Source organism: Euleptes europaea, chromosome 1 (assembly GCF_029931775.1).
Source record: "Euleptes europaea isolate rEulEur1 chromosome 1, rEulEur1.hap1, whole genome shotgun sequence".
Lineage (NCBI taxonomy): Eukaryota > Metazoa > Chordata > Lepidosauria > Squamata > Sphaerodactylidae > Euleptes > Euleptes europaea.
The window spans coordinates 27,499,812-27,510,622 of record NC_079312.1 but is presented as its reverse complement, the minus strand read 5'-3'; the positions used below and the strand labels follow the sequence as shown (position 1 = coordinate 27,510,622).

Here is a 10,811-nt window from a genome sequence, read left to right as displayed (position 1 = left end):
GACACAGACAAAGGGATTTAAGCCACAGTACCCGCTAGAATCTCTAGCAAGGTTTGTAGGGAACTAGATAGAAAGATTGTTATTTGTTTTCACCCCGTGTAACCTACCCTGTTTAGGAAAGTAAAGGATTTTTGTTTGATTAAGAAAAAGTCTTTGACTCTGTTTTATTGTGTGCTCTGAACTGACTCTTTCTAACCACAATCACGATCCATGGGCCCTCAATATCTAACAGTAGGGAATTGGACTAGATGACCAGGGAGGTCTCTTCCAACTCTGTTTCTGTGTCTCTCCAACCATCCCTGTAGCAGCTCCCTGTTCATCGTCTCAGCCTTGTTTGTTATATAGGCAATCTGCCCGTTGTTGCACCTTTAGTGATGGCAACTGTTGCCTAGACGACTGGTAGGTGGGACCAAAAAAAAAAAAAAGGGGGAATCTCCCATTTCTGGAAACAGGAAAGTGAAACTCATTTTCCCTCCAGCCTGCAGAAAATATCATGGCCGCTGCAAGCCCCGCAAAAAAACTTCAGGACGAAGTTACTTGTTCCATCTGCCTGGATTACCTTGAGGATCCCGTGATGATCGTCGAGTGCGGGCACAATTTCTGCAGGGGCTGCATCACCGAGAACAGCAAGGGATCCGGTTGCAGCGCCTCCTGCCCAGAGTGCAGGCAGCTCTTTTCCTGGGAGAATCTCAAACCGAACCGACAGCTGGGGAATATTGTGGAAACGGCCAAGCAGCTCCGTTTGCAGCTGGACACGAGCCGCTCGGACACGGAGAGCAGGTGCAAGGCACACCCGAGACCCGTGGCCGTGGCTCACTTCTGCAAAACCGACGGACGCCTCCTTTGCGAGACACCCGGCGTGGCCCGCACAGAAGAAGCTGCTGCCCATTACAAGGTAGTGGTTTACTTTCGTATTCAGGATCTCTTTGGGATCTGTGATTTCTGTAGCCTGCGTTGTGGCACTGAAAAGCTCAGCGTGGACGTGAACATGCCTCCTCGAACATGACGCTGCCATACGCTTCTTTTTTTATATATATATAATTTTTTAATTTAATTTTATAACATACAGAAAAGAAAATTATAACAACATAAAAAGAAAAAAAAAAAAAACCCACGTACCTGTCAATCGTGCTTCCAATATCCTAGAATGGAGAAAGAAACGATTTAGGCAGGTTTCACATGAACTAGTTAAAGTGATTCTGATCTTAAATTTCATGCATACAGCATACAGTATTCTTGTTTATACTGAAGGAAGAACCATAGGTTTTTGAAGAGTGTTAAGCTGCAGTACTGCAGTCCAAGCTCTGCACATGACCGGAGTTCGATCCTGGACAGAAATCGGTTTCAGGTAGCCGGCTCTAGTTGACCCAGCCTGCCAAGGCCGTAAAAATGAGTCCCCAGCTTGCTGGGGGTAAAGGGGAAGACGACTGGGGAAGGCACTGGGCAACCCACCCCGCAAACAAAGTTGGGCCTAGGAAAATGCCCGGGATGGGACGTTGTCCCGTGGGGTCAGGAATGACCTGGCGCTTGCACAGGGGACCTTTCCCTTTGATTGTCAGAGTTACAGTGCGCATGAGTTTACAGTCTCCTGCTCGGCCCCTTTTTATATGTAGAAGGTCTCAAGTTCCATCCTCAGCACCTCCATTTAAAGACTTAGTGCCACAGAGCCTCTGTTACTTTAATATCTTTAAATGGAGGTGCTGAGGATGGAATTGAGGACCTTCTACATATAAAAGGGGGCCGAGCAGGAGACTGTAAACTCATGCGCACTGTAACTCTGACAATAAAGGGAAAGGTCCCCTGTGCAAGCGCCAGGTCATTCCTGACCCACGGGACAACGTCCCATCCCGGCATTTCCTAGGCCAACTTTGTTTGCGGGGTGGGTTGCCAGTGCCTTCCCCAGTCGTCTTCCCTTTACCCCCAGCAAGCTGGGGACTCATTTTACCGGCCTTGGAAGGCTGGGTCAACCTTGAGCCGGCTACCTGAAACCGATTTCTGCCAGGATCGAACTCCGGTCATGAGCAGAGCTTGGACTGCAGTACTGCAGCTTAACACTCTTCAAAAACTATGGTTCTTCCTTCAGTATAAACAAGAATACTGTATGCTGTATGCATGAAATTTAAGATCAGAATCACTTTAACTAGTTCATGTGAAACCTGCCTAAATCGTTTCTTTCTCCATTCTAGGATATTGGAAGCACGATGGACAGGTACGTGGGTTTTTTTTTTTTTTTTTTTTGTAATTGCTTCAGATCACTCAGACTGCTTCCACCCAGACAATTTTGCTCTGCCCAGCCAAAGTTTTTCAGAGTATCCACATCTCCTCCTCCTCCTGTTCTCCTCCCACAGTTTCTCCTCCTATGCCCCAGAGGATGTTTCCAGAAACGTCAGAGGCAAAGCAGGTTAGCGTGCATGTGCATGAGCAGACACAGATTACGCCAGCACAGAATTTTGGAATTCTGTTCACAGCACTGTCCATGTTCTAGGTGTGGGTTAAAATTTCACTCTTCAAAGTACAGTGCTTACATCAAGGCTGCCACTCCACTGACTCCTGTGGGATCTGTTGGTTTGCTTCCACCAGTCTTACATGCCGTTGCATTACACATGTCCCTAGTGTCATTTTCCCTGCTCACAGTTGCCCCTTGTAGTGGCTTTCCTCCCTGAGGAATTCCAGATTAATGTCAATAAAGGATGTGATTTTTTTAATGTGGAAAAGGATAGAGGGTTTTTTAATTTGCCCCCTCTTCAAGCTGCTTTGCTCTAAGCAGCACAGGGGTGATTTCCACGTGGGAACTGGCTTGCATCCCCATTGCTGGTGTGGCTGCCAGTATAGCAAGGGGCAATGTCACATGACAGGTTTCCCTGCAGTTTCCCAGCCCCAGTCCCTCAGTAGCAGCCATCCCGGGTCCCTTGAGCCACTGGAGCTTTGTCCATTATTTTTTAAATGATGTTTTATGTTTAAAATGGAGCAAAGGGGTAGTGGAAAATACAGGAAGGGGGGCATTTGAAAAACAGAACAATTCAGATAAACAACATTTAAAAAAAATTACTTGAATGCATAGACATTACATGGCTGCATGACCTACATCAGTCAAGACAGTTTACCCAACATAGAAGTACAGTTCGTAGAAATATCAAGATTTTGTCGATTGTAGCCTTCTAACATCAATTGCTCTACTGCACTCTATTAAACCTTTGTATGTTACACTAAGTTATGAAAATATATATAACCATTTCTTAACTACCTGGCCTGCACAGATTTTTTCTCAAGATAAAAATATGGTTTGTGAAAGCAGTTCTAACCTTCTAACACCTGCACTCCTCTTATCATTAAACCTTTATGTATTGATAATAAAGTTTCCATTTTTCAAAAAACAGCTTGTAGTACTGATATTTATTCACTAAGTTGGACATTTTAGCCATAATTGCGAATTCAGATAGCTTCTCCTTCTACTCTTCTAAATCTGGAAGTGATATCGTCTTCCATTTCCTTTCTAGTACAATTCTGGCGGCAGTTGCAGCGTATTTAAACAGTTCTCTGGCTTGCACCGGCAGTTCTAATGGCGTAATGTCCAGCAGCATACTCTTAGGGTCGAAGGGAAGTTTTAGTTTTTTTAATCAGCAATTTCCTATTGTATCAATATACTGTTATAATAATAAGCGTAACAGGTTCTGAGAATTCCCAGCTTTCATTAAAAAAAAACCAAAAACGCACTAGCCCCATCCGTTGCTAAGATATGCCTTTCCCCTTGTATTTCTGCAAGGGAAGGGTTTAGATACTTTTTTTAATGAAAGCTGAGAATCCACAGAACATGTTATACTTGTTACAACAGTATATTGATATAATGATATGAAAATGCTGGTTTTAAGCCTTCCCCCCCTTCCAAGTGGCAGGGAAGAAAATGGCTGCTTTAGGGTTACCAACCCTGGGTTGGGAAATTCCTGGAGATTTGGGGATGGAGCCCGGGGAAGGTGGGGTTTGGAGAGGGGAGGGACCTCAGTGAGGTATAATTTATTTATTAAAAATATTTCTATGATGTCTTATCACCTCATAAAATTATCAAGGTGGCAAACATCAAGACATTAAAAATTTAAACGAAAAAAACATTTAAAATGTATATGAAAAATATTTAACAATACAATGAAAACATAGACATACAAACACAGCACTACCAGGGAGGAGGGCCCATAAAAGTTTACTGGGGGTATGCCAGATGAAACAAAAAAGTCTTCACTTGCTGGCAGAAAACAATGACAGAGTCTTGATCTGTTCACTTTCTTTTCCAAAACTTTCTGCAACACACAAGTCAAGCCCCAGCTGAAAGCTCCCCTTCCTCCATCTTCCAGTTGCCATCAACAGGGAAGAACAGAAGGAATCAGGTTCCCTTTCACAATTCATGAATTCAGCTCAGCTGAGAATCTCCTGAAGGAACAGCTATATTGAATGTTGATGTTGTTAGCGTTGGTTTATAAAATTTCTCTAAGCATCTTTGAGAGGCAGTTTGGCTGAAAAGCCTAAATTAGGTACTCATAGGAACAGACTCCTTTATGTGACACCTTTCTCCCTTTGGCGTTCTCCCTGCAGATGCAACAAGAGCAAATTTCAGTATCCAGCTGTTCCTGATACTTCAGCTACGATGAAAATGCTCAGTGTATTCTGTCAAGAGGGGACCTCTCAGCAAAGTTCTTCCGGGGAATGGAGAGGTAAAAGAAAAGAAAACACTATATCTGATTACTGGGACCATGTGAGGGTCTGTATGCCTTTGCCTGGTGTGGTGTCTCCCCCCCCCCCCCCGGACTCGTAAAAGCAGTCCAAGCCTTTTGCCTTTCCTTGGTTCAGGAGCTAGGTCTGACAGGCCCAGGTTGGAATGTCTCTTCCCACGTCCACCTCCCTTGCTCTCTCTGACTCCCTCCCGCCAGTTGTGGCCTTGGTGGGTAGATAGCCTAACGAGTTCCCTGAGGTCTTTGATGTTCTTGTACCATGCACAATTATCTCGTAGATTCCCATAACATACGTTTGACATCTGCTTTCTTGTAGGGGTTATAATTCTGTCTTTGTGAAACTGTATTCACTTGCAACTTTACCAGTGTAAGGCCTGTACTACCTGAAGCTTCCAATAAAGTTCCTTGTTTCTGCATGACAGTCTGAGCAAGTGATTTTATGGAGTTTGCACAGGAAGGTTGGGAACCCTCACATTAAGTTGCAAGTGAATACAGTTTCACAAAGACAGAATTATAACCCCTACAAGAAAGCAGATGTCAAACGTATGTTATGGGAATCTACGAGATAATTGTGCATGGTACAAGAACATCAAAGACCTCAGGGAACTCGTTAGGCTATCTACCCACCAAGGCCACAGCTGGCGGGAGGGAGTCAGAGAGAGCAAGGGAGGTGGACGTGGGAAGAGACATTCCAACCTGGGCCTGTCAGACCTAGCGCCTGAACCAAGGAAAGGCAAAAGGCTTGGACTGCTTTTACGAGTCCAGGGGGGCAGGGGGGGGAAGACACCACACCAGGCAAAGGCATACAGACCCTCACAGACCAATGGTGAGAGCCAGAGTGACATAGTGTTGGACTAGGGTATGGAAGACTCAGATCTGAATTCCCATTCTACCGTGGATGTTTATTGGGTGACATTGGTGCTGTCACACACACTCCGCTGGACCATGGCTCCATTTCTGTTCTGCCTCTGTAGATTTACTTTAATTATGTGTGTGTGTGTGTTAAGTGCCGTCAAGTCGCTTCAGACTCATGGTGACCCTATGAATCAATGTCCTCCAAAATGTCCTATCTTTGACAGCCTGGCTCAGATCTTGCAAATTGAGGACTGTGGCTTCCTTTATTGAGTCAATCCATCTCTTGTTAGGTCTTACTCTTTTCCTGCTGCCCTCAACTTTTCCTAGCATGATTGTCTTTTCCAGTGACTTTTCTCATAATGTGACCAAAATACGATAGCCTCAGTTTAGTCATTTAATTATACCATTAGCAAATCTCCCCAGATGGAAATCTGTTATTGTACAATGGAAGCTTTACCTTTTTCTCTCTTCCTCTTTGTCTTTCTAGAGAACACGTGGAGACCATACTGGATCAAAGGTAAGCCTCTGTCCCTGATGCCTATATCCCCAAGAGTCTTTCCTGTTCATATGTATCGAGTTGGTATTCATTTGAGTTTCTGAGAGCCAATTTCACAGGGAGACCCTATATTATGTAAGAGACAGTGCACAATAATGGTTACAGACTAGGATCTGGGCATCCACATTCAATTCCCAGTTCTTCTAACAAGCTAACTGGGTGACCTTGAGTCAGACACTCTCTCATCTTAGCCTACCACACAGGCTTGTGAGGATAGAAAGGGGACCCCACTCTGATCTCTGGAGAGCCAGCGTGGTGTAGTGGTTAAGAGCAGTGGTTTGGAGTGGTGGAATCTGATATGGAGAACCTGGTTTGATTCCCCACTTCTCCACATGAGCGGTGGAGGCTAATCTGTTGAACTGGATTTGTTTTCCCACTCCTCCACATGAAGCCAGCTGGGTGACCTTGGGCTAGTCACAGCTCTCTCAGCCTCACTCACCTCACAGAGTGTCTGTTGTGGGGAGGGGAACGGAAGGTGATTGTAAGCCGGTTTGAGTCTCTAAGTGGTAGAGAAAGTTGGCATATAAAAAACAACTATTTCTCTTCTTCTGATCTCCTTGGAGGAAGGGCAGAACAGAAATGGTTTTGTGAAACACCTTCTGTAGTGAGGAGGCTGAGGAAAGCTAGGATGAACTTTGCTTCGGAAAAAAGCTGCAGATTGGTTTCTATTTCTTAAGGGAGGATATGCTCCCGGTGTGCTTAAATTGAGATGTTTTCAAGCCTGAAGAAAGGCTGTGCTTATGGTTAAATGGAAGGTGCATGCATGCCTGTGATGGAGGTGCTTAGAGTTCAACCAGTCAGTCAGTTGGCAAGGAGTAACCTGAATCTGCCTCCCTTCCACCTCCTGAACCCATCAGAAGAGACCCAGCACCCACTACAATAATGGTCTGAACCCAATCCACATACTGGCGCACTCCCCAGGCAATGTGAAATGGCACCAATGACAAAATACACCATTTGATAGTGCGTGAGGAGGAATTGTGTGGACCTGTGCAGAACATGCTGAGGTTATAGTGTGATCGCCCCAGCAAATTTCCTGCTCGATACCTTACTTTACAAAGCAGTCGGTTCAATTAAAAGAACTGGATAACCATTTTTAGTCTTTTTTACTCTGTTTCAGAAAATGTGTTGCTGGATCCAGAAACAGCCCATCCCCGATACGTTGTGTCTCCAGATTGGAAGTCTGTATCATGGGGAGATGTCCGTCAGCGATTCCCCTACAACGAAAAGCGATTTCAGTGTATTCGCTGTGTTCTTGGATGTGAGGGATTCACTTCAGGAAAACATTATTGGACCGTGGATGTAGGGGATGGAGATTATTGGGCTGTGGGAGTGGCCAGAGAATCTGTGGAGCGGGAGGAGGAAATTGATCTTGAACCTGATGAGGGAATCTGGGCAATTGGGCGTTACGGTGACCAGTACAAAGCCCTGACCTCACCTCCTACCCTGCTGGAAGTAGAGGAGGAGCCAACAGAGATTCAGGTTTCTTTGAACTATGATGCGGGGATAGTTCATTTTTATGATGGTGAAGATAAGACCCGTCTCTTCAAATTTCAATCAGTAGATTTTGAAGAAGAGGAAATTTTTCCTTTTTTCCGGATTGTTGATTCATCAACTGTCCTGAGCTTGTATTCTTAAAAGACAGTTTAGTGCTCTGCCATGGTTGAGAGTGGCAGATGCTGAGATCCAGGGGATCGAGCTAAACATGAAAATTGATTTAATGGTATTCTTTTTATATTACTTAGTTTTGAAGAAAAAATGTGGCATTTAGGATGACAGATTTAGGAGAAATCTAGCATGGGATGATCTCTCAGAAATGGGAACTAGCCTTCCTTCTGGAAAGCCCTCAGGAAGGGATAATTGGTTAATAGTGCAGCCTGTCATGAAAATAGTGATTGAGTCCTTCCCTGCATGTGGAATCTGAGATCTTACACACTTGTGACTCCTCCCCAATCCCCACACACATACACAGAAATGGGCTCTTGTGCAAGTCTGAGTTTATTGAACAGGCAGGTAACAAGCAATCAAGGCAAATCCTCAGGAAGAGTCAACCACAGCCCAAAGCCCTAGATATACTCATGGTGATAAACAGAGCGACAAGATATTTACCCAACTGGGGGTTAAAGTGTAGATGTCTGGGGAAGGCATTGATAAACTTAGTCTGCCTAGTAAACATCAGGATGTGACATCACCCCATGGATCAGTGATGAGCCAGTGCTTGCAAAGGGGGACTACCTTTACCTTTTATCTGGGCGTAGTGGAGCCTCCTGAGCAATGGTGCCCACCCTTCTTATACCCTTCTTGCAGCATGTACCCCATAGGATGCTTGTGCATCACTCTATCTAGGGGGCTCAGAAACTATGTTCTATTGTGTACATGCTGTAACGGTTCTGTTCTTTCTAGCTGCTGACCTTAGCTTTCAGATAAGGTCTTGCTCCCTTCTGGCTGCAGCTTGTATCTCTGACAAAATGTTTCTTGGGAGAGAAAGGATTTTTTGGATTCTTAGAGAAACAGAGAAATGCCTAATGGAACTAAGGTGGCTATACTTTGGGCAATAGAAATTATTAAGAAAACTGGGTTGGTTTGGCTTTCTAACAATGCCAGTCCACAAATGTATATGCTAGAATAATATGTGTTAGTCTTCAACTTAGTACAGAACACCTGATGATTCTTACTGCAACAAACACAGTAGCTGCTCAGGATCGATTCGTTACCATTGACTTAATATTAGGATTTTTTTCACCTTTTGGGTGCAAGGCCTGAATTTCTTGATGAATACCGCATTCCTAGCTGGTGATGTGAAGTCCGTCAAGAGAACTTGCTATGAGTATTGACTATTGCAAACAATGATGAGCATTACAGTGGTGTAAAAGATTTTTTGAAAAACCTTTCCGTCCCACGATATTTTCCCTCTCACCTTTCTCAGAGCTCTAGAGGTTCCATATTCCATGAATTATTGCTAACTATGTCAAGGAAGTGGTAGAAGCCATTATTTTGAAGGAGGACCATAGACACAAAGATGAGTAGATGGTCTCCATGCTTTCAGCTGCTTTGGAATTAGAGCTTTGTGGCCAACAGATAGTAAAAGACTCTTTCCTGGGAGCATAATGAAATGTTCTAATTGCCATGGGGCAAAAACAATCATTCCTTTTGTAGTGAGCTTTCTAAATGGATATGTCATGTGAAAAGACTTCCAGTGGTAAGTGTATCTTATAGGGTGAACCTAAGTTATCTGAGGGCCCCTGGGAGAGCTGTGAGGTAGTAATGCAAACCAGTTTTGGTTCATTTGGGGTGCTTATTATAGTTTAGTTCTCAGAATGCTAAATTTGTGAGGTTTGCTTATAATGAGTGATCAAGGCAAGAATCTAGCCATCATTTCTCAGTCCTGACTCTTTATGGATAAGAAATCCAAAGCTGAACAGTAGAAGAGATTATTGTTCTTGCCAAAACATGTCAAAATATATATTTGATATTTTAAATTAAATGAGAAATCACTGTCTTTTAAATTAAACTCTTAAATTCTCTCTTGCGAAATGGATGATAGATATATAGTGATATTCCAATAAGATGTCTCATTTCTAACTCTTGAATGTATATATTATTTCATTATACTTGTTTCGTATAAATTGAATTATAATAGCCTCTGTATATGATAAACTTGTAAGGAATCATTCCATGGCCAGTGTTCATTCTAATATGGGTACTGGCACCCTAATTTATTCAATTCTAAGATAATCTGATCTGATTATTAAATGTTAACATTTTGGGATAATGGGATGTGATATTTGCCTGGGATCATAGGGGGGGAAATGACAGAGTGCTTGTTCAACATATTTATTCAAATGACTGCATGTATTGTAGCCTGCTGTAGCAAAGTCTTCTCATAACATCATTGTATTACTTGCTGGCTTAGTAACCTTTATTTTTCAAGTATAAGAATAAAATATACCTATGATTAAATATTGTATTTCCCCCCATCATTTCATTTGTCCATCAGTTTAAGAAAAATCCTTTCCTTGGGTTGTCTTGATCAGTTTTTTTTTTAATATCAGTGGTAGAAAGTGTTATAAAGTCGCAGCCAACTTATGGTGCCCTTATGGGGTTTTCAAGTCAAGAGATGTTCAGAAGTAGTTTGCCGTTACCTGCTTCCACGTAGTGAGTCTACCCCTAAGACTCTAGGCAAGGTCTCAGAAACCATATGTTCTGTTGTGCTAATTCACAAATTTACATTTAGAAAAAGAAAAGCAGACAGGATAATGAACGAAGAACCCAAACTTATTGAAATACTCCATAAATCGTCCCAGATAATAGCATCTGTCTTATGAGTGACTCAGGACAGAACTATATGTTCTATCATAATTCTTTCACCCAGTGGTTTGCTTAGAATTTAAAGGGGAAGGATGACTGGCAAGCAAAACCATTTTAATCCCTTGCCACTCATCTCATTTTCCTGCTGAAAAGTTCCCCCTCCAATTTGTTTTTATCTTTGCTGGAAGACAAAAATATGAACACTGGCCAGTTTCCCCCAGTGGGGATAAAAGCAGCTTGGGATATCAACTTTTGACATGAACATGGGATGAATGAAAAGGTTAAATAAGCTGACCCCTCCCCACTGGTCTTCCCCCTTCAAATTGTAGGTCCAGCACCTGTATACTATGAAATGAAAAATCCAGCAATAT

At 43.1% G+C, this 10,811-nt stretch overlaps 1 protein-coding gene across 1 annotated transcript; it reads left to right on the top strand.

Annotated features, from left to right (window-relative positions):
* Positions 1 to 493: 493 nt before the first annotated feature.
* LOC130474147 (E3 ubiquitin-protein ligase TRIM39-like) lies at positions 494 to 7,770 on the top strand. The gene is made up of 5 exons (XM_056845708.1): positions 494 to 895; positions 2,187 to 2,209; positions 4,585 to 4,703; positions 6,064 to 6,093; positions 7,253 to 7,770. Exons 1-5 carry the CDS (start codon positions 494 to 496, stop codon positions 7,768 to 7,770), a joined length of 1,092 nt encoding a protein of 363 aa, XP_056701686.1.
* The last annotated feature ends 3,041 nt before the right edge of the window (positions 7,771 to 10,811 follow it).